The sequence below is a fragment of the Daktulosphaira vitifoliae genome, unplaced genomic scaffold (assembly GCF_025091365.1).
Source record: "Daktulosphaira vitifoliae isolate Bord-2020 unplaced genomic scaffold, ASM2509136v1 Scaffold_3, whole genome shotgun sequence".
NCBI classification, from domain to species: Eukaryota; Metazoa; Arthropoda; class Insecta; order Hemiptera; family Phylloxeridae; genus Daktulosphaira; species Daktulosphaira vitifoliae.
In genome coordinates this window covers 27,822,499-27,849,147 of record NW_026099574.1, presented here as the reverse complement: position 1 = coordinate 27,849,147, position 26,649 = coordinate 27,822,499, and the positions used below count along the sequence as shown (strand labels likewise).

At 27.4% G+C, this 26,649-nt stretch overlaps 3 protein-coding genes across 7 annotated transcripts in view; 1 reads left to right on the top strand and 2 right to left on the bottom strand.

Annotated features, from left to right (window-relative positions):
• LOC126901968 (period circadian protein) overlaps positions 1 to 10,009 on the bottom strand; it is a 34,821-nt gene extending 24,812 nt beyond the window's left edge. For 2 of the 4 annotated variants that reach the window (XM_050678955.1, XM_050678954.1), the window contains exon 1: positions 9,391 to 10,004. The gene's annotated coding sequence lies outside the window, so the exon portion shown is untranslated. Of the gene's footprint in view, positions 1 to 9,390 lie in introns of all 4 variants that reach the window. The other 2 variants (XM_050678956.1, XM_050678957.1) reach the window with 2 other exon arrangements.
• A 4,400-nt stretch (positions 10,010 to 14,409) lies between these two features.
• Positions 14,410 to 17,499, bottom strand: LOC126901972 (vacuolar protein sorting-associated protein 37A). Of its 2 annotated transcripts, none has more exons than XM_050678966.1 (8): positions 17,264 to 17,499; positions 16,958 to 17,147; positions 16,809 to 16,903; positions 15,351 to 15,402; positions 15,129 to 15,288; positions 14,911 to 15,062; positions 14,715 to 14,834; positions 14,410 to 14,630 (listed from the first exon to the last, which is right to left on the bottom strand). In XM_050678966.1, the coding sequence occupies exons 1-8, from the start codon at positions 17,341 to 17,343 to the stop codon at positions 14,556 to 14,558; spliced, it is 924 nt and encodes a 307-aa protein (XP_050534923.1). In that variant the 5' UTR covers positions 17,344 to 17,499; the 3' UTR covers positions 14,410 to 14,555. The 2 variants fall into 2 exon arrangements, with proteins under 2 accessions (XP_050534923.1, XP_050534924.1); XM_050678967.1 differs by having other exon boundaries at positions 16,982 to 17,147.
• Positions 17,500 to 17,571: 72 nt separating this feature from the next.
• Positions 17,572 to 18,672, top strand: LOC126901973 (F-box/SPRY domain-containing protein 1). Its single transcript, XM_050678968.1, has 2 exons — positions 17,572 to 18,098; positions 18,159 to 18,672. Exons 1-2 carry the CDS (start codon positions 17,693 to 17,695, stop codon positions 18,521 to 18,523), a joined length of 771 nt encoding a protein of 256 aa, XP_050534925.1. The 5' UTR covers positions 17,572 to 17,692; the 3' UTR covers positions 18,524 to 18,672.
• Positions 18,673 to 26,649: the final 7,977 nt, after the last annotated feature.

Here is a 26,649-nt window from a genome sequence, read left to right as displayed (position 1 = left end):
AACATTTTATACCATGAAGATCCAGCATTCCTGTGATAGGCACATTAATTCAAAAAACTACCTTGTACGACATTTAAGTACCTATCTAAATAAGGAACTCCTTGATCATAGGTGTAAATAGAATAAAATATTAAAAAACAAAATAATACCATTTATCCTAGTTTTGTTTTATTTGCTAATATAATATTTAAATATCTTAAATAATAAAATATGTGTCCAATAATAAAGCATGTGATATTCTAAGTGGACAATTTAAAAAGAAAATATTATTTTTGAAGCTTTCATTATGTAACAACTAATGTTACGTGGATATTCCGATATTTTCAGTTGTTATTCCTTTTGCTAGTCTTATTTAATCAAAATTGTTTAAAATTATGTCATACTTTAAAGTAAAAAAATATATACTATATTATTTAAGTATAAGCATTTTAGGGTAACTTAAAAGTGATAATAAAATTGTCCAGCACGTTTCCGTACCAAACATTCAACAATTTAGACATTTTATAACAAATGTATTATATATTGTGGTATCGCGTTATTTAACAAAAGAATCAATAAATTGTAAGTCTTTAACAAATATATACGACTGCTAACTAAAAATATCGGTATTCATTTATAAATATCCACCGACATTTTACTTGAAAACTTTTTAATCATATAAATTATGCAATAAGAATGATTTTAGTTTTATTAATTTGAAACTATTTTTACATATTGTTATAAATAATAAATTAAGTGAACATTGAATGATAAGTCTTAATATTAAATAGGTACTTGGAGTGTTGGAACATTAACTGGTTGAAGTAGAGAATTAGTAGAAGTATTGAAGAGGAGAAACGTGAATATTTGTTGTGTGCAAGAAACTAAGCGGAAAGGAAAGAAAGAAAGGAATATATGTGAGGGTTATAAAATAATATATTCAAGTAAGTGTAATATAAAGAATGGTGTAGGGTAATAATGGATGTGGAGATGAAAAGTAAAGTAGTAGAAGTAGCTAGGAAATGTGACAGAATTATATACGTAAAATTAATTTTTGAGGAAAAATTGTTAAATGTAATATGAGCCTATGCACCACAAGTAGAATGTGATAAAAAAGACAAGGAAATGTTTTGGAGAGACATGGATGAGGTGATATAAAGATTACCTGGTAATGGAGACGAGGTAATAGATGGAGATATGAATGGTAATGAGAGGAGGGGATTTGAAAGAATACATGGAGGGTATGCTTTTTGAAGAAAGAATGAGGCTGGAGAAAGAATCCTGGATTTCGCAGTATCATATGATCTTGCTGTGGTAAATACTTATTTTAGAAAGAGGGAAGAACATTATATAACTTACAAGAGTGGAAGTAATAAATCACAAATTGATTATTTTATGTGGAAGAAAGAGAGCGTAAAGCGAGTAAAAGATTGTAAAGTTATCTCAGGCGAAAGTGTAACTTCTTAACATAGACTGATGGTAAAGAAGTTGTGTAAAGAATAATTAAAAGAAGATAGTTGGTAAGAGTAGGAGTTGAATGACAACAAGGAAACTTGGTGATAAGATGAGGACGTTTAGAAAATCATAGAGTAAGAAAAAGTAGTNATAATTAAAAGAAGATAGTTGGTAAGAGTAGGAGTTGAATGACAACAAGGAAACTTGGTGATAAGATGAGGACGTTTAGAAAATCATAGAGTAAGAAAAAGTAGTTCAAAGTATAGCAAAAGAGCAAAAGGAGAGAAGATTGGATAAAGTATAAACGTTTGTACAAAGAAGTCAAGTGTGTAGCAAGTAAGGCGAAGTTTAAGAGATATTAATAGTTGTACGGTAGACTAGGAACAAAAATAAGAGAAAAAAGATTTAAAGACTATCACTAAGTAAGGTGTATAAAAAGTGATGATAAGAGGGTGCTATCGAGTGATGATGTGAAAAAAAGATGGAAAGAGTATTTTGAAAAATTACTGAATGAGGAGTATCCAAAAGAGGCATTAGAGGATATATCGTGGAACAAGTGACTGGTAGAATTAATTTGTGAGAAAGAGGTATAGGAGCCTGAGGCATCAATGAAAAACAATAAAGCAGTATAAACCCAGATAAAGTGCTAGAAGAAATATGGAAAGTATTAGGCAGTGTTGACCTAAGGCGGTTGAAGGATCTTTTTAATAAAATCTTATTAGAAGGGAAAATTCCAAATGAATGGTGGAATAGTGTTGTGATGTCGATATTTAACGGCGAAGGAGATATACAGGAGTATGAAAATTATAGAGACATAAAGCTTATGAGTCATAGTATGAAAATTTTGGGAAAATGTAATAGATAAAAGAATAAGAAATGAGACATCGGTATCTAAAAATCAGTTTGGATTTATGTCTGGTAAGTTAACAATGAAGCCATTATTTTATGTGAGGCAACTAATATAAAAGTTTAGGAAAGAGATGAAAAAGCTGTGTATGGCATTTATAGATTTGGAGAAGTGTGTGAAGAGATCCGAGAGAGGTTCTAAAGTGGGCATTAATGAGAAAAGGCGTCCAGGAAAGGTACATTAATGTAATAGAGGATATGTATGATAAGCTTGTACCAGGATAAAAAGCGTACACCCAGAGAAAAGCCTCGATCTATATAATAAATTCATTGTTCAATTTGATAAATATATCATTACTATTGAATCTATGATATATTTATCAATATGATAATTTTTTTTCTTGTCTTGAACAATAATTATTTATAAGAATAGTTATTTTGTTCGTATTAATAAAACATTATCATAAACCCTTGATAAAATTTCTCTTTCAATTTTGATTGAGGTTTTTCTTTGGGTGTAGNCATAAACCCTTGATAAAATTTCTCTATCAAAACTGATTGAGGTTTTTCTTTGGGTGTAGGAGGAGTAACAGAAGGTTAAGAGTATGAGTTCTACTTAAAGAAGCTTACTTATTTTCTATAGTTATGGATGAAATTACTAGAGAAAAACAAGGAGAGGTGCTGTGGTGCATGTTGTTCGCTGACAATATAGTGTTAATAAGAGAAAATAGGTATTGACGAAGATATAAGACACATGATTAAATGCGGGTGGTTGAAGTGGAGAAAAGCGTCTGGTGTGTTAAGCGATAATAGAATTCTAATGAGGCTGAAAGGTAAGTTCTATAAGAGTTAAGTGAGTCCAGCTATGATGTATAGTTAAGAGTTTTGGGCGGTTGACAAGAAAGTAGACCAGAGAATGAGTGTAGCAGAGGTGAGAATGCTTAGATGGATGAGTGGAGTGGCTAGAGAAGATAGGATTGTAGTAATTAGATGAGGAAGTATTGAATTACGTCGATTTTAGTATAATATAAGCCTTACAATAGTAGTAAGCAATTTTTGAACTCTTAAGCAATAAAATAATTCCATATAAAAGGGAAATGCAGGGTAAGCAAATTAATAATGGTGGGAAAAAGAATATAAAAGGGAAACATGAAAAGTATAGGGGGTCGACACGGAACGATACGGAGCGAGACGAGACTGGACGTTTTTGTAGAAGAAACGTCGAGTTACGGGTTAGGTCATTAACGTAAGAATAATTTTATACCTTTTTTTTATAAGATTTAATTAATTTTGTGTTAAATTATTATATTATATTTTATTTGACTTTTGTATTTAATACATTTCGTAAATAAAAAAACTATTTAAAAATCTGGATTTAGCGCAAATATTTAATATTCACGGTGATCTCGAAATTGTGTGTGTGTGTGTGTGTGTGTGCGGCTAGAGTCTAGGTTGGACTGCTGGTCCTTTAGTCAATCTTAATAATTAGTGTACGAGCTGGCTAGTGTTTGGGCTTAACCGTCCTTTAGTGGGTATAGTAAAAAGGTAGTTGTGCTGGTGGCTGACAAGGAGCCACCCTTCAGTCTGCTACTTTTGAGCTAGACTGTGCTGACGGGTCTAAACTCTACCCCTTTAGTAGTCCACTAATTAGAGAGATTGGGGCTGATCAGTTTATCCAACGGGAGGACTCGAGAAGAGCTCGGACGACGAACTCGTCGTCTATATATATATACATAAAACTTTAATAAACCTTTGTGTCTACGTTGGGGCACTACCGACGTACGACAGGATTAAATGATTAATTAGCTATAACTTTAAAATACATATTTAAAATTATATACTACATAAATTACATATTTAGTTATGTATAATTCATTCTAAATCTTTTGAAACAATTTATAAAAACTATTTGTGAAATTTAATGAATTTAATGTTTAATGAATGCGATATGAAGACAGCTTATGTGACGTAAATGATGTGAGAGATTGTTTTAAGTTAAAGTTAAGAATAAAGGTAGCCAATCCTAAGTAGTTGGGATTAAGGAGAGGAAAAATAATAAGTAAATCATACTAATATTATTTTTATTAATAATTAACAGAAAGTCTATGATGAATTTCCGCTTCCGAGCTTATGGTTTTAAAAATTATTATCAACCAAAATAATAATAATCCAGTTTTTTAGATATAGATTATTTATAGTAAAATTTGTATGTATAACCCTTTATCTTAGAGGGAGACAATAAGTTTATATATAGGCTAAAAAATTAGAAAAAATTGTCTGAATATCAGAAATAAAACAAATATAGGTAATCAATTTGTTAAAATTAAAAATAGAATACATGTAAATTTAATAGTATTTATTTTTAATATATAAAAATAAGTATTCTCATAAAATAAATGCCACCGCTTTTTCTGGGCTAATGATAAGAAAATTAAATTATTTGATAAGTAAATTAAACATCAAATAAATATGGACACGTAACCAATTTTTTTTTAAGTATATATAGAGATAATAATGAAAATAAAATATAAAGACAACTTTGGTGTTAAATATTTTTCCGTTGGCCAATTTTTTATCTCCGAGGGCCGGTTTGGATTATTGATAGTCTATTACCAACCCTTGCTGTACCTCATTATTTTTAATATAATTTTATTATAAGTTTAACATTTTTACACTGAGGACAGGTCTGTATTATCGATTAAGTAATAGAAGCATTATGAAAAGGGTCTACAAGATTTTTTTTTTAAGACTTAAAGACTTTTTTGTAAAAAAATAATAGTCTGGATATTAAAGAATTCGAAAAAGTAATAGTCAACGAAATTTTATTTTCAACTTGTGCTAAACTATGAATAGCTTTAATGGGTCTTGACTGATGATTTTAAATTCTTCCCTGTATTATGTACCTCACTATACCTATAAAACTTTTTAAGGTCCTATTTAGGGATAGGATCGTGTCATTAATAAAAATAACAATTATTAATATATTTTACCCTTCTTTGTTTTAAAATAATAATAATGAAGTAAAGAAATTAATATAGAGCGATTTGTAGTGTTTTGGTGTTTATATTCATTACAAAATACTACAATTAAAATTTATAATAATTAATAATTTTTAATAATGAAAAATGATTTTATACAACATAAAAAAAAGAGTACAAATAAAAAGTGTCACTGGATTGACGAACAGCGCGAGACTAAAAAAAATACACGGAGTGTTATCGTACTGCAGTACATCTAAGATAAAACATATAAACATATATAAACGCATTCATTGTGACATGTTATTTAACATCTTTGTTAATCCCTACATTACCCCCTTTCCAGTGAAAACGATAATTTTACGTTAAACATACATAGTTACAAATATCAAATATAAAAATACAAATACAAATATAAAAGTGATACAATTCACAATTTACAAAAACCTTACGGGGAGGCGGATGGTTCTTCCTGACTTGGTTTGTTTTGTTTGTATTATTGTTGGTCTTGTAGTTGTATTTCTCTGGTTTTGCTGGTTCGTTGTTATTGATAGATTTGTGTTATTATCTTCATTTTCGTTGAAACATGGCTTCAGTCTGTCTATTGATATGATACATTCTTTTTGCCTAATTAATAATTTAAAGGTTTTTTCGTATCGTTGAACAATTTTGTACGGCCCTTCATATGGTTGTTCTAGCGGTTTCTTGACCCGGTCGACCCGAACGAAAATGTGTGAACAGGATGCTAGATATTTATATATAAAAACTTTTTTACTTCCGTGGTTTGAAGTTGACACTGGGCGTATGGTTTCCATTGTTTTCTTTAGTGTTTCAGCAAAGGAACAAGGGTCTGTCGCCACTGATGACTGCATAAAAAACTCATTAGGTAATCTAATCGTACTTCCAAATACAATTTCTGCAGGTGTTAAACCTAGATCTTCTTTAATCACTGATCTAAGGCCCATAAGAACTGAGGGGAGTACATCTGTCCAGTGCTCAGTTTCGTAACACTTTATTGCCGTTTTAAGTGATCGGTGGAATCGTTCAACTAAACCATTGGCTGGTGGATGATATGCTGATGTACGTATTCTTCTAAACCCTAAAATTTGCGTTACTGCGGTGAACAGAGTAGACTCAAATTGCCGTCCTTGATCTGTTGTCAATCTCTCCATAACTCCATATCGAGCTATCCAGCCTTCAAATAACGTACGAGCTATGGTTTCAGCCGAAATATCCTGAATTGGAAAAACTTCTGGCCATCTAGAAAATCTGTCTATAGCGGTTAAACAGTAAGTACAACCACGTGACATGACCATAGGACCGATTATATCGATGTGTACATGTGAAAAACGATCACTCGGCACATTAAAAATACCACACGGACTTATAACATGTCGCGTTATTTTTGACTTTTGACACGCTAAACACGCACGAGTCCATTTCGCACAATCACTGTTCATCGACGGCCACACGAAACGACTACTCACTAATTTTATTGTTGACCGTATACCTGGGTGAGCGAGATTATGTAGACAATTGAACACATTGCGGCGAAATTGTTTGGTAAGATACGGTCGTTGTCTACCATTAGAAGTGTCGCAGTAAATATTTGTGTTCGTAGTGGGCATATTTACGAGCTCTAGTTTTATCGATAATTCCGGTTTTGACAATAACGACAATAGTTCTGCGTCTGCTAACTGGTCGTAAGCTAACTTGTCATAATCTAGCGGTGGCGGTGCATTTATAGTTTCTATTCTCGATAACGCATCGGCCACTGTATTCTGTGTACCTGTTACGTGCCGTATTGATGTTGTAAACTGACTAATAAAATCAAGTTGTCGTGCACGTCGAGGTGGTAATTTATCTGAGTGTTGTGTGAATGCGTATACTAACGGCTTATGGTCCGTAATTATTTCAAATTCACGGGCTTCCAGCATATAGCGAAAATGCTTAATGGCTTCATATACCACAAGAAGTTCACTACCGTCGGTCGTCTCGACAGTAGATCGTTTATAGTTTTCCGACGTGTGCTGGTATTTACACGGTGGTTTGCATTTAGTGGCCTTATCTTTGAATCGGTAATGATAATAACACGTATCATATCGTGGTCGTGAATTGTCTCGGCGCATAGGTGATTTTGAGTGACGTCTATTGTAGCTACGAGAGTTGCTGTTGCTAAGTCGCTCTACTGCTTGTGCGAGTGCTGCAATCTGGTGTTCCAATTTTCTTATTGTCGTTGCATCGTCAGCTTGTTCATGTGACTGACGGTTTGTGACCTTGTCACTAATGTTGGCAATGGAAAAACAATCATTTCGGCTGTCCGATACTTCGATAATTTTATCTGCCATCGAAGCTAAGTTATCCAACTTGTCGTTGCTAGCTGAAATGATAGTTTTTACCTGATGTGGTAACCTTTGTATCCATAGTATTTTGAGTATTTCATCAGTTACTTTTCCATTAGCTAGTTGACGCATTTCTGAAAGAAAATGGGATGGTTTCCGATCACCGAGTTCGACTTCGGTCAGTAATTTTTTAAGCCGACATTGTTCAGATTCGGAAAATCTTTCGATGAGCCGGGTTTTTAATGCTTCGTACATTTTCGTTTCTGGTGGATTGAGTATTATGTCACTAACTTGAGCAAGAATTTCACTTTCCATAGAAGAAACAACATGATGAAATTTACTTGCGTCAGCTGTAATTCTGGTTGTATAAAAAACGGATTCAATTTGTTTGAACCAAAGTTCTGGGTTGGTACGCCAGAAAGTTGGGATTTTAAACGCTCGCGTTGAATTCATATTGGGCTCGCCGTATTCGATATGGTCTCGGCCATCATTACCGGTCGCGTCGTCACGCACACTTACTATCGTACTATCGGATTTGTTGTTCATTTTAGAGGTCACCAATTTGTAGTGTTTTGGTGTTTATATTTATTACAAAATACTACAATTAAAATTTATAATAATTAATAATTTTTAATAATGAAAAATGATTTTATACAACATAAAAAAAGAGTACAAATAAAAAGTGTCACTGGATTGACGAACAGCGCGAGACTAAAAAAAATACACGGAGTGTTATCGTACTGCAGTACATCTAAGATAAAACATATAAACATATATAAACGCATTCATTGTGACATGTTATTTAACATCTTTGTTAATCCCTACAGATTAATATAAAAACTAATTAATATATTTGATGATAATATTATTTTAGTATTAATGTCTTAAAAGTTTGCTATTTTTTAGATTAACTAAACGATCATTATTACTGATTAAAACTTATCTAAAATGACACAATAAATTTACATATTGTGTATTTTTTCTTGAAAGTTTCTTATGTAAATGTTTATATATCAATGAAAATATAAAAATTTTACTCATAAAGATGCAAAGTTAGATTTTAAATTTCCTAAGGTCAGTGGTCGAAGTGAGGGTGATACGGAGGGATGTCATCTATACTTTTATTTATTAACACTTTTCATCCCTCCTCTAATTATGCTCAAAATAATACATCCCTCTTATAATTGAACAATGTACATACATCTTGTCGAATTATATTGGTGTTTTTTTATTATAAATTATAATTTTATATTCTTATAATAAACAAAATAATTATTATTTTTATTAAATTTCCCAAAATTAATATAGGTTTTACAATTTGTTTTAAGTGTCAATAGTATTTTCTTTAAATAAGAAAAATTAAAATTGACTAACATTATTGTATATTATTTAACATTTAGTTTACTAACCGAAAATAATGTAAAAAAATGGAGGATATCTCTCCACTTTGATCACTACTTAATAAAGCACATAATACTAGTCTGTGCAATGTCTACCATTAAGTATGTTTAAATACTTTAAATTATTGTACAGATAAACAAAATGAATTTTTATAGTAAATATTTACAAAATTAATGATTACCGTCTTATCATAATATTTTTTTTTTAATTGTTTAATGTTTAAATGATGACGCTTTGAGGCACCTTTGACCATTTGGAGAGATAATTAAACAAAACAATTAATTTTCCAATTATTTTGAGGATTACAAACTAAAGAAATAATTTCTTAATTTATATAGTAACTAAAAAAAAAAACTTAAAAAAATATAATTCTAAAAATAAATTCTTACCAAAAACGTTTCTAAATGGTGTAGAAATATGAAATTAGTGATTAATGTGTTGATATCAATTCGAACTTATCTCCATTCGGTAACTGTACCTTAGGTCTATTAACCATAATATTCAGTACAAACAAATAACTTTAATTATTGGCGAATGTTTTAATAGGTATTGCAGCCGATCGTGTTGCATTTACCCAAATAATTTTATAATCACCGATTACAATAACACAATGTCAGTTAACTTAATAAATTTAAATTTAGTTTCTAACTGTAATACTGCGATTTGTCGAGACTACAACGATAGATATCAGTACAGTACGACGGGACTACACAGTGTGTCGTCTAAATAATCGAAGTAACTATCATATGATCCTCAGGCTAAGACGCGGTTGCTGTTACGTTACTGAGCAATGGAACGATGGAGGACGGTTTTGGTCTGAGGAAGAAGCGGACGTCGGTAGCGCTCACTAGTGCACCAACACGTGGGATCCAATTAGTTTACGCCGGGTCACGTACCGTGCCGCGTGATGCCTTAGTAAAAAAACAACGAGTTTTGCCAAACGCGTGTTTGTTGACATGTGTAGGAAAAGTGCACAAACCGCCCACTGATAGACAACTGACCAACCACCGCCATCGTTATTTATTTCGCAGGTACACGCGACCCTTCGTTTGAACATAATAATCCATCCCTCTCTAATATCTATACTGATAGTATTAGAGTATTTCTTAGCTACACGATTAAAAAAGGTAGTAGAAGAGACTTCTTATGTATCCCATCCTTAAAATCCATGCAATTTCAATTGTCCGACTAGTCTACTTTAAATTGTTTTTTAAGCTTATCATAAATAATATATACAGTAACTAATTAAATTATCAAATAACCTATAATATACGTTTAAAATTTGTACATTTTTTCTACATTGCATTAAAATATAAAACACTTTTAATATAAATAATTTTTCAAAATGTCATTTATAGCAGCTAATGAAGCAGTAACATAAATTTACAACATAATTTTTGTGTTTTAAAAAAATATAACTATGATAACAATTAAAGAACACTAAAAAAAAAATTGGCTTTAACACTCAATGAAATAAACATAATTAACATTTTTCTAAAAAATATTTTCCTACCTACAAATAATTACTTTTTTCATTCAGAGATTTATAATTAAACACATTATAATGATAACATAATAGAAACATTTTTTTAAAAAATACTAGAATTTTAAGTAGGATAGAGTTGGGTAAAATTACAAAGCTAAACATTTACCTTAATTATATCAAAATTATTACATTACCTTACCATATGAAACCCAAACAAAATATAACCATGAAAGAATGTCTAGAAAATAGAGTTTAACGCAATAATATATAAATATATATATTTATAAATCAATGTTCATGAAGGCAATAATATACATTTTTTCATTTATTTTTTAACAGGCATATAAAACAGGTATTTATGAATAAAGTAAGTGATTAGATAGATCTTTTAGAATAAATATACCAATACAGTGTCAATTACTGTGGAGGTGATCTTTAGTAATTGACCTGCAAACACAGCGCAGTAATCTGAATTACAATATTTCAGACAAAATCTCAACCAATATTTTTTGAAAACTTTCAAAATTTTTATACAATATTAAAAGATTAACGATAACAAATATTACCAGTAGTAACTTAAAGATATAAGTGTTAAAATGTAATATACTTTATTATGGAAAAAAAAAAAATCTGACTTTATTTTGTTTTCACGGTGAAAATGGCTACCAAGTGCTATTTTTGTGTGAAAATTCTCGATTTTATATTTTACATTTTTAAGTTTATAATGCTATAACTTATTCAAAAGTGTATGGATCAACACAATTTTTTTATGAGAAATAATATTTATATCCCTTTTTCATTCGACATACTTTATCTTAATCAAGATATAAATAGGGAAATAGCAGTTTTTTATGATAGTGATTTTAATCACTGTCAGATATCATTATACTTAATCCAACTATGCACGTCACCACTGTGCCGCGACCCCCTATCCTGGGTTCTTTTAAACATTGCGCGTGTAGTATATATCAATTAGACCATAATGGAAGGACTGATTTAAAAAATATATATTACAAGAAAGACCTGATAATATTATTTGAATTTATTATCTAATAAATTCGTCTAATTTGATTAAACGTTGATCTTCAATTATTACTTCAAGTCAAAAAATTTTGTTTGTCAAAGTGGAAAAGAAAATGTTTGGGGACATTTTCGATGGAAATTGTCACTAGTATGGCATATTAAGTCCTAAAAGTCTACCATACTATTTATTTTATTCATAAAGACTTTCTTTACATACCGTATAAATAAAAAGGAGAAAATATATTATGAACTTCATAAGTTATGAAACTTTACTTTCCGAACATGTCTTATATTGTTATTTTTAGTTTGGAATTAATATGATATCCAATATTTATATTATAATAAGATACATTATTTTTATGTAATGTATTGAAAAGTTATCAAAATAGAAATTCTTTTTACAAAAAAATTAAAATTAAAATAGATCAAATTAATCAACCTCGAATGTTGTAATTATTTTTAAATATTAAATCTAATACAACCTTTTAGTAAATCAAAGATATAAAAAAAAAATAATCTATTACTAATTATTTTTAACTCTGTTGATAAATTTATAATTTTAAATTATATTAAAATCCCTCTTATAAAAAAATGTTCCGTTTTATCCAATGACATTCCACATGTCCTGTAGTATATAATTTGCTAATTAAAAACATTCTCAAAAATAGCAAGTTTTTTTAATTACAAGAATTGAGAGTTTTTCAGTCATAGTTAAAAGAATATATAAGGTATACCACTCGACACAATATACTTTTTATATTCCCAGAAATTTTAGTTTATTAAAGTTTCTTTAATTACAAAAAAAAATTATCATATATTTCTTTGTATACTACCCAAATTTTTAGATATCAATATTGGATGAAAAACAGATTCAATTTTTTCTTGAACTGTTTAACGCATTAATTTATCTATAAAAATAATACCATTTACATAAACGAATAATGTGCATGGATATGTTTTAATTTTAACGATATATATTACTTCAATAATAAAAATAAATTAAGCGATTTGAATAGTATAGTTTTAACAGTATATTTTGAATTGTCTTTTAGAATTAATTTGTTCTTTAACACTTGTAAAATCTACTAACAAGTATTTTATCATTGTTGAGCATTAAAAATAAATAAATGACCAATTTTACATCTTTCTGTTCCCCGAACTTAACATGCTACAAAGGGAGGTAGCCCTCTTTTACATGTTAGGGAGTCATGGATGGTTCTTGGCTAGGCCAGTAATGAACGGGATGGATATTATGACCGGCTTGCACCAGAGATCAGACACCACAAATAACGAAATCATAAGAAACACTTTATTGGCTCTTGGGAAGTCGAATCCAGGATCCCGTGCGCTGAAATATATGTTACTACCTACTAGGTCAGGTCGATCCTTTATCATTATTGAACATTACCTAACAAAAATAAAGCCAAATAAGTATTTAGTTAATACGGAAGCTACCGAATTAATCCAGACAAATTGGCATTTTTGACCAAGTTTAATAATTTGTACCAGTCAATTATTAATCTTGCTGAATGTATTACTGTTGACAGAAGCAGAGTTACACCATTAACTTGACGATGACGGGGGTTAGTCTCTACCACGTGACTTTAACAACGTCGCTAACAATGAAGTAAATAAGAAAGGGCACGTTCACAACATGTATAAAGGGAATGTTGACTAAAATTAACAATAATTGTTGATTTAACAGTGTTTCGTTAGCGTGTGGAACTGTTAGAATTTATTTGGAATCTCACTACTCTTCATCAAATATTATAACTGTATATTAAGCATAAAAGAACTGCAGATACAATTCTTATAGTTAATTTGTATCAAATTATAATTTTAATTCGATATGAAACTGAGAAGATATTGAATTTACTATGATATATCTTTTTTTATGCCTGTCATTACTTTTTCTCAGCTCTCACAGAACCGATTTTTCAACGATGAGTTAAAAGAATAAAAATTGTATCTACTTGAAAATTAAAAATATCTCTCGTTTCTCGAAATATGGAAAATTCTAAAAAATCAAAATCTAAGAAATCGTAAAATTTCTTTAATTTTTACTTAAAATTTGTTATTATTTTTAAAAAATAAATAACTCGAAGCAAATATTGTTGTTTTGATAACATTTTAAATAAGTCCCTTTTCTGTGGCATATATTTGTACGAAAATTCGACTCTAATTGTTCACAAAAGGATTTATAATAGTAACTTTTGTATGAAGTTTTTTTTTGTAAAAAATAAAAAACTGAAATTTAGGGAATTTGAAAAAAAATAGACTTACAAAAATTTCTTCAACTAGTGCATAGAATCTATAAATAGTTTGATCGGTCCTGATGATAATTTTCATGTAAAAAGTGTACTTTACTAGCTTTTGATATATAAATTATATGAATATCTAATTAAAAAACACAAATATATTATTATCAAACAAAAGTTATTTTTTTGTTTCAATTTTCAAATTTCTATGTCTTTTTAATGTATTTAAAAATAAAGATAAATAAAAAAAAGTGCTATAATGCTAAAAATAAAAAAACGTTACAATGATTTTTGTACTTTATAAAGTAGGTCCACAAAGAAAAAAATCATATAATTTTTTCTAAAAATTTTATTTTATTATTTTCATTTTATATTTTGTCAAAAATTTTTATCAGTAATAATAGAGTAAGTAATCTTTAATAGTAAATGAAAGAATTTTGAATAAATAAAATAGATAACATAACTAAAATATAACTAACTATATTAAAAATCAATTAACATACAAGAAATAAAACAAAATTAATTAAAGAGTATTGACTTTATTACAACCTTTTTAAAAAGCATAATATTTAATAATAATAAAAATAATTAAAATTTACATTTAATAATATACCATAATAATTTACTTTTGTTTTTAAGTATTACTTATAATAACATGATAGCTTAAAGTTTCTAAATAACACTACTTATATTTATTTATCACTAATAAGATATATTTACTATAATATTTAACTTGTATTAATGTAACTGAAGCTAAACTCATTTACTTTAACTGTTCAATAGGAACTTAAAAACCTGCATCTTTAAGTTGTTTTAATTGATAACTGAGTCTCTCTTCTTTAGCTTTCCGAGTATATGACAACTGAAAAGTATCAAACATTTTTAACTATGAATACCTAATTCTACATGAATATAAATAATAACTTAAAAAATATGACTTAATTACAGTTCTTGAATTTAAGTATATTTGTAAAAACATATCACAGTCCATTTTTCCAGATAAAAATTGTTCAGCTATTCGTTCACTCTCTTCATCACATTTTAATGCAGCTTCTTTTAAATTATTCTAAATTATTAAGATAAAAATATAAGTCAATATTATTCATTTTGTATGACTCAATCTAGTTAAACAACTTTTATACCGATATTGATTTAGGTAGATATTTCTCTGACAATTTAGCATACTTAATAGTTAATTCAGAATACGATTTTTGTGATAATTCAATTTTTTCCAACTGTTTTGATATTTCTAATTTTAAGATATCTATTGGTTTTTCTTTTGATATATTAGAATCTAAATAATATCATAATTGAAATATATTTTTAACTATTTTGCAATGTTAGTTAATTTTATATTTACTTGCAAGATCCATAACTTTAGTAATAGTATTTTCTATAGCTTTATTGGAAGCTTCAATTGAAGGTAACTCTGAAATAAATTCATCTAGGCAGTCAACATCACTATTTAGTCTTAATAGTTCAGCTGATGTTAAATTAGTTAAACTACGAAATTCCATATCCTAAAACAAGGATTTACATTCAGAAATATATAACTCAAAAATTAAACTAATATCTGAATTACATTACTAAGGGTAGTAACTGTATCATTCAAAAAGCTTGAAATTACTGAAAAACTGTTAAGAAAAAAGATTAATTATAAATAATTAATTTTGGTTTATTGAAAATATTATATAGGCAAAATAATTGTATAACAAAGTATATCAAAATTTTAAAATTTGATGTAGGGATCATTGCAATGACTCCAGCAATTTTGTGAATTTTTCACTAACATGTTGATGAAAAAATAATTGAATTATATTTGTTATATATTTATAATTGATTATTTTTGCTCTGTTATCTACAGATATTGTGTATTAACACAACTAACTACACTAGCTAGGGCTTGAATAAGATTTTTAAACACACATTGTATTTATAAATAAGAGTGTGTAATATAATATATTTATACATAAACAGGGTAATTGATTAATTATGCCTTACAAAATATTTGGGCAGCTCAGTGAGTGAAATTACATTTTTATGATCATCCCTTATGCTTTAAATCAGTATAACATTCAATTTTCAAATGGTAACCCTATTTTTTTATATATATAATCAACTTAGATTTAGTTTAAAAAAAATTTTTGTGAAAAATATGACTCATTTAAGTTTAAGGGACGTGAGTATTATTCACATCAAAGAGGAGCAAGTGTACCTAAGTTCTTCCTGTTACGGTACAATACACCGGTAGATCTTATTGGTACACTAAATATTTTAATGTTACTGACTACTGTTTCATTTGTTAAATTCCCTAAAATTTAAATAGTATTATCTCGTTTAGAACTTATTTAAGCTAAAAAAAAAAATTAGGTTGCTATTTGAAAAACTAAAGTTGAAGGGTTAAGGGATGAAGATGGAATCTTTATTTTTCTTGTCAAGTAGCTCAACTACTAAGATTTATAACAAATAAAATAATTACATATATGATAACACTAATATATATAAAGAAAAATCATGAGCCATAGTTAGTCAATCATCTTTATGTAAGTATTATTTCAATTATTTTTATATTTATAAGATTAACTCAATGTTTTTAGTTACATATATTTCTTATAGCCATTAATTACTTTTTAGAATCATCCATTATAAAGTATAATGATTATACTGATCACCCTGTATATATACACCCCTTTTATTCCACATAGTTTTTTTTTAAACAATTTCTTTTTAAATAATAATTATGTGAAGAAAATCATTTTTGGTGTTTTTAGTTTCATAAATATCTTGATTTTATATTGAATAAAGAAATAAGAGTTAATGTTGGTTTAAAATAATTCCTTCTAAAATTAAACACTAATAACAGATTTGCATTGAAGCGTTTTTTATGATAATGATTTCAATTGCTGTCTGATGTCATTTATGCTTGTCTCAGCAATGCTACGTACTATTCTGCCATGAGCTCACTGCACTGGGTTCTTATTTAAATAAGCCAATGATATATCAACAATTAATATTTGATCGTGTCATTGAAAATATTTACCTGTTAGTATTATTTGCTAATTCTAATGATTGATCTAACTCAAATTCACGTCTAATTACTTGAACTACTCTTCCTAAGTCAGAGTGAATAGAGTACTAAAACAAAATAATACATTTTAGATAAATGATTTTAAAATTTCATATACATACATTAATAAGGCCAGGGGCTCTCACAATTTTTCCTGAATTATCTACCCATTTATGAATAATGCATGGTGAAACAGTGATTTCAGGTTTATTTAATGGAAAATCTGCACTTAATTCTATAAGAAATCTAAGTTTTCCAGCTTTGGTGTTAAATTCAACAGAGTATTCTTTTCCTGGATTAATTTCTGTAACACTGTATTGACAATAACTCAAGTTAGTTGAAAATTAAGTAGAATCAATAACATGATATCTCGTACAATTCATAAACTGTACAATTATAACTTATTTATTTATAATGTTAGAGCTTACTTTTCATTAAAAACTTTTAAAGTATCAATCTGTTTTTCACGCTTTGAAGAAAGAGGACAGTAGGGGTTTGGAGATAGCATATTTGAGTACAAATTAAACCTTGATATTTGTATGTAAACTTAAAAAACATTATTTCTATCTAAAAATTTATCTTATTCTTGATTTTGTCAATGATAGTACCATTATGTACTATGATGTTATGATAAAAATCGATAATATATATTTATAACACTGAAAAGATTACTCAGTCTATTCTATTGTTATATATAAGAATTTTTGAAAAATGCTAACATGATAACCTTATCAATGTATTTAATGAAATAATTTTTGTTATAAGTTTTCTTCTAATTTTTACTAGTTTTATAGGTGATTTGTATATTTTATTTTTTTAAATGTCATTATCAATATGTAGAATTTTCATAATTTAATATGGATGTGTTTCACTCCCCTCAGTATTTACCTGATTTAGTGCTAGATATAATTTTTTCTAATTTAAAACCACCTGATTTATTAAATTGTATGTTAGTTTGTCGAAATTGGTTGAGAGTGCTTAGTGATGGTAGAGCTGAACCATGGAAATTGTTGTGTCGACAAAAAATACCAAAAGAACTGTTGAGATCTGAACTTTTATCACAACTTGCAACCCCTAAAGCTAAATTACGAGCTTTATATCATGCGTGGAATCCAGATGATTGTTCTGTACACATTGTAGTTAAACAAAATGGTTTTACATTACATCGAAATCCAGTAGCTCAAAGTACTGATATGGCTCGTACTAAAATTGGTTATAATTATGGTAAACATGTTTGGGAAGTTACATGGACAGGACCTCTTGGTAATTTTTTTCAAAATAATTTTTTAATTTTTAACATGAGTTATAAAAAATTTATTACAGGTACTGTAGCAATGGTTGGTGTTTCTACAATGGATGCACCTGTACATTGTAGTGGGTATTTACCCTTATTGGGAATTGATAAACATAGCTGGGGTTGGAACTTGATTGATAATGTTTTGTTGCATAATGGAGTTTCTCATGGTAATTATCCTCTCCTGAATAATGCCCCAAAATATCAAATTGGTGAAAAAATTCAATTAGTATTAGATTGTGAAAATGGAGTTTTACATTTCGAAAAATGCAATGAGTTTTTAGGAATTGCATTTAAAGATTTACCTAAAACTAAACTTTATCCATCAGTTTCAGCTGTATATGGCAATACAGAAATATCTGTTGTTTATCTAGGTAAACCTCTTTGTGGTTGATGATACCAAGTCGGTATCATCCTAATATAAGTGTGTTGTATTTCAGAATTTCTAATTAAGTAATTTTTAATTTGATATTTATATTTTAATTAAGTTACGGTGAATTATTATTGTTGTTAACAACATTCACATTTCTTTTAATTTAGAAACTGGTATACATAGATTGTTTTAAAAAAATTATATTATAATATACCTAAAATTTGTTATCCTGATTTTTAAGTTGAAATGTTATAATTTTTTTGCCTCATTAAAATTGAAATTTTTTCTTTTGTAATTATAAAAAGTTAATCATTTTTATTTAATTTGTTTTTTTGTTATTTAATAGTTTCATATTTTTAAAAATATATTATGTTTTTAATTTTTTTTTTAACATATGTGTAAATATATATGTATATATTTAAACTTAAGCAAATATATAAAACTCACATTTTTTTTAAATTATCTAGTATTTCCAATGCAAATCAACTAGGTTATTTTGGTTTGTACTTATAAAATACAGAGTGATTTATTCAATATAACTTATTGAATTACTTGCAAAATACTTACAATATTAAAAAAAAAAAATTTAGTTACATATTTTTTAATTTATAAGTTGTTAATTATTTTTTAACATCGTCTCTTATAATTAAAGAGTGTCAACTTAATTTCTTTTAAATGGTAACATATATTTTTAACTAGCTTATAAGATTAAAATATTCTAATTAAGAAAATAATATGTCAATAACAACTTTTGAACCAGTACTTAGTATATTTTTATACCCGTGTGAATGAATAGGGGCACCCAAAATATGTCTAATGATATAAATTGTCATAACCCTCAGTCATATTTTAAAAAAATTATTTCAAAAGTTGTTATTGATCAATTATTTTTTAATTAGTTTATTTAGTATTTTATAAGCTAGATAAAAATATATGTTACCATTAAAAAAAATTGTTTGACACACTTATAAATCATAAAGATGATGCTAAAAAGTAATTAATAACTGATAAAAAAAATATTTAACTAAAAATCATAAAACTCTAAAATGTTTCTTTCAGTATTGTAATTATTTTGTGAGTAATTGAGTATGTTATTTTAATCAGATTACTCTGTATTTGATATGTGTATATAAACAAAACTAACGTTGTTAATTTGTATTGTAGACACTAGAAACTTAAAAAAAAATGTTGATTTTTATCTCGTACTATATTTTAAATGTTATCTTCTACGGTTTTTTTTAAATTTACAAATATTTTTCGCTATAATAATGTAAAAACAAAATATTATAAAGTTTTACAATTAAATTTAATCAAAAATTTCACCTTAAGAATTAATTAGTATTAGTTATAGATCATGATGGCTTATTCTGATATATTATGTTTACACTTGATAATTCTTCTTCTTTTACGTGGCATTTATCCCAACTATTTGAAGTCAGCCACCCAAATTTCCACTTGATACAATAATTGTTTGATAATAATAAAAATATTTTTTATGTTATTCAATTTTTATAAACTAGTAAAATTTTTATATAACTCATGAATAGCCTCATTTTTTAATGGTAAATAAATTAAATGTTGAATTGTACTTTTAATTTTTAGTTAAAAATGATACTGTGTTTACTCTGTAAACTCTGTAACTAAATATGTAGTTAAGATGATATAGCTATTTATAATAACATAACAGATTTTTGTTAAAAAAACTAAATAATATAAGTTTTAATGTGTAATTATTTAATTTATTAATTATTTCAAACATTATATTATCAATTAAATAACCTGATTGTGTTTGTAAATATTTTACCAATATTAACGCATGATTTTTTTTATGTAAACCTAGTCACTTGTGGATAAACAAGCATAATTTGTAATTTATTATTGATAAAAAAATTTAGGGAAAGTTCATAATATTATCTTTTAAAACAATCCTTAATTTATTATCTTATATAAAAAAACTTAATAAAAAATTTGAACACTATTTTAAGTTCAAAAATTATATATTTTCAGAATGTATAAAAATAATAGAAGATATGTTGTGTTTGATATATTATTTTGAAAAATCTTCAATTTTTTTTTATCAAGATTTGCTTTTTAGATCTAAAATTGGGTAATTTTATATTCCAATGGTTTTAATATGCATAAATATTAATTTTGTTACTATTTCACAGTTTCATTATGATAACGAATTTTACCTTCAAGTTATTGTCTAGGTTTGTAATAATAAGAAAGAATTCTCAATTTGTAATTTTATTTAAATAACTATGAATTTCGCGTAAGCGAGAGCATTTATTATTACGTTATCATTATTATTTTATTATTTGGGTTTTTGTTAGGGGAGGCTAAAGATCTTTTTTCTTTTTGGTTTATCACACGCCCTTAACAGTGCCAAAATCATATATTGTAAATAGTAATAAATGACAAATAACCTCCCCTTGGATACGCCATTGATAACTATATACAATAAAGAACATTGGTAACATTGGTTATAATATATCTATAGTATTTCGTAAAATGCAACTTTTGGAAATATATACAAAATAATATTTATTTGTTAAAAAAAAGAATTCTGTTTAATGTAAGTTTCAGTTTTATTTTTCCAAGAGTTGCAATTTTACGCTTTCTATCTCCTTTTGTCCGAACAACACTGATATATTAGGGTGACGAAAAATTAGTCTTTAAAATAAAATTGGACTTATGACCATTACGAGAGGATGGCGTGGGGTGACATATCTCTCTACTTGGCAAAAATTAATTGTTTTAATCGGTAATTTTTTACTAAAAAAGAATGCATATTATCAAAAAGATTTAAAAAACAATATTAAGAAATGATCCAGTGTACAAAAATCGATGTCAATAATATTTAGTGATTGGAATAATGGAATAGTTCAATTAATTAAATAATCAAATGATTTCGATAATTCGAAATAATAGTTATTTAAAATTAAAACACAAATATATACATAGATATTTATTAACTCAAATTACTCGATTAAATTACATGATAAAAATTTAAAATTTTCAAAATGTACAAAAACACATAGTTTTCTAATGATAAATGAAAATAATCGTTTATTTTTAAATTTAAAGTTTTCACACTAAATAATAATTAAACAATTAAATGAAGTTCATTCAAAATTTAAAAAAACGGTAGCACAGTGGGGTCGAGGCACAGTGTGGACGAGGCATAGATGGGACAAGTATAGATGATATCTGACAGTGATTAAAATCACTATCATAAGAAACGCTTCGATGCAAATCTGTAGATAGTGTTTCCTTTAGAGAAATTGGTGAAATATTTTAAAAGCAACATGAACTCTTATTTCTTTAATTATATCCTGATTAGTAGTTCTTTGATTTTAAAATATAATATATGAATAAATACTAATTATAGTTTTTAAATTTAGTATGAAATTGTGAGGCCAGCTATGATGTATGGTTCATAGTGTTGGGCGGTTGATAAGAAAGTAGAGCAGAGAATAAGTGTAGCAGAGATGAGAATGCGTAGTTGGATTAGTGGAGTGACTAGAGAAGATAGGATAAGGAACGAGCATATAAGAGGAAGTATAGGTGTTGCGTCAATCGTGGATAAGATGACAGAAAATAGACTTAGATTGTTTAGTCATGGTATGAGGAAAGAAGAATCGAAAGCTGTAAGAACAGTTATAGAAATGAATGTTGAAGGAAGAAGAGATAGAGGAAGACCAAAAAAGAGATGGAGGGATGCTATTGAATGCGATTTGAGGACAGCTGATGTGAGCGTAGAAGATGTGGGAGATCGTGTCAAGTGGAATCTTAGGATAAGGGTGCCCGACCCCAAGTAGTTGGGATTAAGGCAAAGAAAAAGAAAAATATTACCAGATATTCCGGTGGCAATTGACATAATATGATTGTTATTTCGGAATGTACAATTTAGCGTTTAGTTGGGTTTAAATAATATAGCGTCAAATCAATTACCTACTCTATCGGTTGTATCTCAATATACACTACACTTTAATGATACAATAAATAAATAAACTCACACATACACACATATGCATTTATAACATTGTGTCTAATGTAAGTATAACATGATAAAAAGTAACCGTAAAATGAAAAAAATGGAATATAAATTTTATTACTCATATTAAATGTAATGTAACTCGAAAAATATTTGTTTAAATGAAAAAATATAAGATTATATTTTTATTTATAATTGTCTTTTAAACAACTTTTGTGCGAAACTTTTTTTTGTAAGTTAAATATTTTTTTTTGAGAAAATTAAGAAAGCTCATATTTTTGAACTTTTGCGAGGATTTAAAAAAAAAGCTCAATTCCAATCTTGAGGACTATTAGTATGTCATTATACATATTTTAATTCAACTTTTAAAAAAACAAAATTTTTTCCGCAATTTTTCCTTTGTTGACTGGCCTAGATGTCAATTTTAAACTTGTAATTGAGCTAAAAGTTATGGTAATATATTCAATTTATTTTACTATAAACTTTCATAAATCTTTATCAAAAATTTTTCATCAACTTTAAAGAACCAAAAAAATAGGTTAAAATTGAAAATTTGGACTGATTATTTTTAACATATTAAAAATCAAATCAGTAATAATTTGAAAACAAATTTTTTTTTCTTTTAATTATTATTTTATATATATAATTAGTAATAATATAAAAAATTAGAAGTGATAGAAATAGTCTACTTGCAGATTTGAAAACAACGCGAAAAGTTGATTTAGAAAAGTATATTTTTGCTTCTGATGAAAGTTCCTTGTAGTCCAGTGCATTTTTTTATAGTAACAAACAGTTTTTATTGAAAATTATTGTATCAAGCCCTTTAAATTTTTATACACGTAAAAGTAAAGCAAAATATAACTTCTTTATTATTTTTATAATTTCTCCGTTTAAATTACAATATTAAATATCAATTTCATACTAAATTTAATAATTATAATTAGTATATATTCAAATATTATATTTTAAAATCAAAGAACTACTAATCATGATATAATTAAAGAAATAAGAGTTGATGTTGCTTTTGGAATAATCCACCAATTGCCTAATTAAAACAAAAAAAAAAAAAGTTTGTTGGGAATTTTTTCTGCTATTCTGCAAAATTACTCCTTCGTTGACTAGAATGAATCATTAAATAGAAAATTTTATGAGAATTAAAACAATGTTATTTTTAAGATTAATATGCAGTCAGAAAGTTTTATAATTATTATTTATTGTAAATTTATCAGAAAAACTCATTATTTTTTGCATTTTTATCGTAATAGAACACTTAAATAGAAATCATAGTAATCATTTCTAAGTAATTTTTGATATTTAAAAAGATTCTACTATTGAAATATCCAGAACTGAATTAATTTTAATGATTTACTTTAACTAAAAAAAAAAAAGTTAATATTTTGAATCCCTCTTGTGGGCAGGTAAAGGGTTAGATTTATAAAAAAAACCAAATGATAGATAAAGACATGCATCTAAATAAAAAAAAATATACTGATTTGGTCATTTTTGATAAAGTTATAACAATTAACAAAGTTATAAGTTTTATACACTGGACTACAAGGAACTTCCATCAGAAACAAAAATATACTATTCTAAATCAACTTTTCGCGATGTTTTAAAATGTGCAATTAGACTTTTTCTATAACTTCTAAGTTTTAATATTATTAAAAAATAGTTTTTACATATAAAAAAAAATAATTAAGAACAAAAAAAATTGTTTTAAATTAATACTGATTTGATATAATATTTAATATTAATTTGATTATTAATAAGTTAAAAATAAGGAAAATGACATATTTAACCTATTTTGTTAATCGCTTAAAGTTGATTGTTGTAAATGTTTATAATAAAAAAAAAATTTATTTTACCATAACTTTTAGCTCAATTGGTAAGTTTGACATTGACATAATTAAATAGAAAATTTTATGACAATTAAAAAAATTGTATCGTTAAGATCAATATGCAGTCAGAAAGTTTTATAATTACTATTTATTGTAAATTTATCAGAAAAGCTCAATATTTTTTTGCATTTTTATGGTAATAGATAACTTAAATAGAAGTAATAGTAATAATTTCCTAGTAACTTTTGTTGGTTGAAAAGATTCTATAATTGAAATATTGAGAACTTAATTAATTTTAATGTTTTACTTTAACACTAAATGAACCAATCAAAACAAAGTCGTTAAAAAGATTTACTCAATTGAGTGTATTATAAAATTTGATTATATTTGTAAAAATCCATTATTAATTCAGGAGAAACTAACAATCATTTTTTTTAGAAATGATTTATATAGCAACATGTTACAAAAAAATTTGTAATATTATAGTCTAGTAGTAGCACACACAAATAGAGTAAAAAAATTATTAAATTACAAAGTAAAATGATTTAATTTTGTAGTTGAAACTTATCATATCAAACTTAATTCATCAATAAATATTTTGAAAACATTAGAAATTAATAATTTTAATTGTCTTTATGGAGAACATGGAATAACTAACTGTTTAATTGATAAATTGAAATTTTTTTTCAATTTTTGAGGGTAATATCTTCAACTAGATACGAATTATAATAATTTGACGTATCGTTGAAAAATATAGATCAAGTTAGAGCAGAGAAAATAAATGATAGTCACAAAAAAATATCTTCTCAGCTATGCATCGAAGCTAAAATCTAAAATATAGTAAAATAATTTTAATACGAATAAGAAATTTCTTCTTGCAAGGGGCGACTAAAGTGATGGGATCCTTGATCTTTATTGAAGTTATTGAATCTAAATGAGATAAAAATCAAACGAGTTAAAAAGTTATACTAACTTAAAAAGAATTAAGAAAAAATGCAAAAAATTCATTGCCATACGCGGGTTGGAACCTCGTACCCCAAGCGTGTATAACATAAGTTTGACCAACTCAGCAACTGTACGTCGTTAGTGTCGACTGAAAAAATTGGCTATTTAAACTAATTCAAATTTCAAAGTTATTTTTCTCGACTTAAAAGAAGCAAACAAATTTAAATAAGTTTATCTTTCTATGCTATTTTAATTTTTTATTTAAATAATCTTCTTTTACTGGCATTCCTACTCTCTAAGAGTTTTTGTCGCCATTACTACGCTTCGCCACCTATCTCTATCTTGGGCTGTCTCTCTCCAGTCTTCAACTCCAAGGATTCTTAAATCTTCTTCTACCACGTCGATCCATCTTTTCTTCGGCCTCCCTCTAGGTCTTTTCCCTTGTGGTTTCCATTCCAATGCTACCCTGGCTATCTCGTTCTCTCTTCTTCTCGCTATGTGTCCTAACCATTGTATTCTTTGGCCCTTAATAAAACTTGTTACCGGTGCTATTTCCAACATGTCATATAGTTCTCTGTTCTATCTTCTCCGCCAATTTCTCGTTGTTTTATCAATGACCGGTCCGCATATTTTCCTCCACACTCTGTGCTCAAAAGTCCTCAGGTTTCTTTCTGTTTGTTTGGTCGTTGTTCACGCTTCGCAACCATACGTGAGAGTCGGTCTTATAATAGCCGTGTACAATCTTGCTTTCGTTTTTCTAGATAGAATTTTGGATGTAAAGAATTTAATCATTGTGTAGAACGTTTTTTGAGCTTTATTTATCCGAATACTTATTTCCTTTGACCAATCATTCTTTGTTCTTAACGTTGCTCCCAGATATTTAAAATCGCTAACTTTTTCGTATGCTAAATTCTCCATCTCACTGGAGATAGACAAATAATCCCCACTATCTAATAGTTCCATTATCTTCGTTTTCTCAGTATTTATTTCAAGACCAATTTTCTTCACTGCTTTTTCTAGCACTCTGGCAGTGTTAACTGTGTCTACAAGCGAATCGCCAAGTGTATCCAAATCGTCAGCGAATCCGAGGAGTCGTATCTTATTCTGGCCGATTAGTAAACCACCTTCATTGTCCTGTAGTAATTTTACTACCTTCTCTAGGGCAAGATTGAAAAGTACTGGGGAAAGAGCATCCCCCTGTTTTAGTCCGGTTTCCACTGTAAAGGTTTCCGATGTTACATTCTGTGTTCTTACTCTGTACCTCTTGTCTTCCATGCACATTTTAGTTAGCGCTATTAACTTTTTTGGGAAACCAAACTCATCCATAATATTGTAGAGACTCTATCTGTGTATACTATCATAGGCCT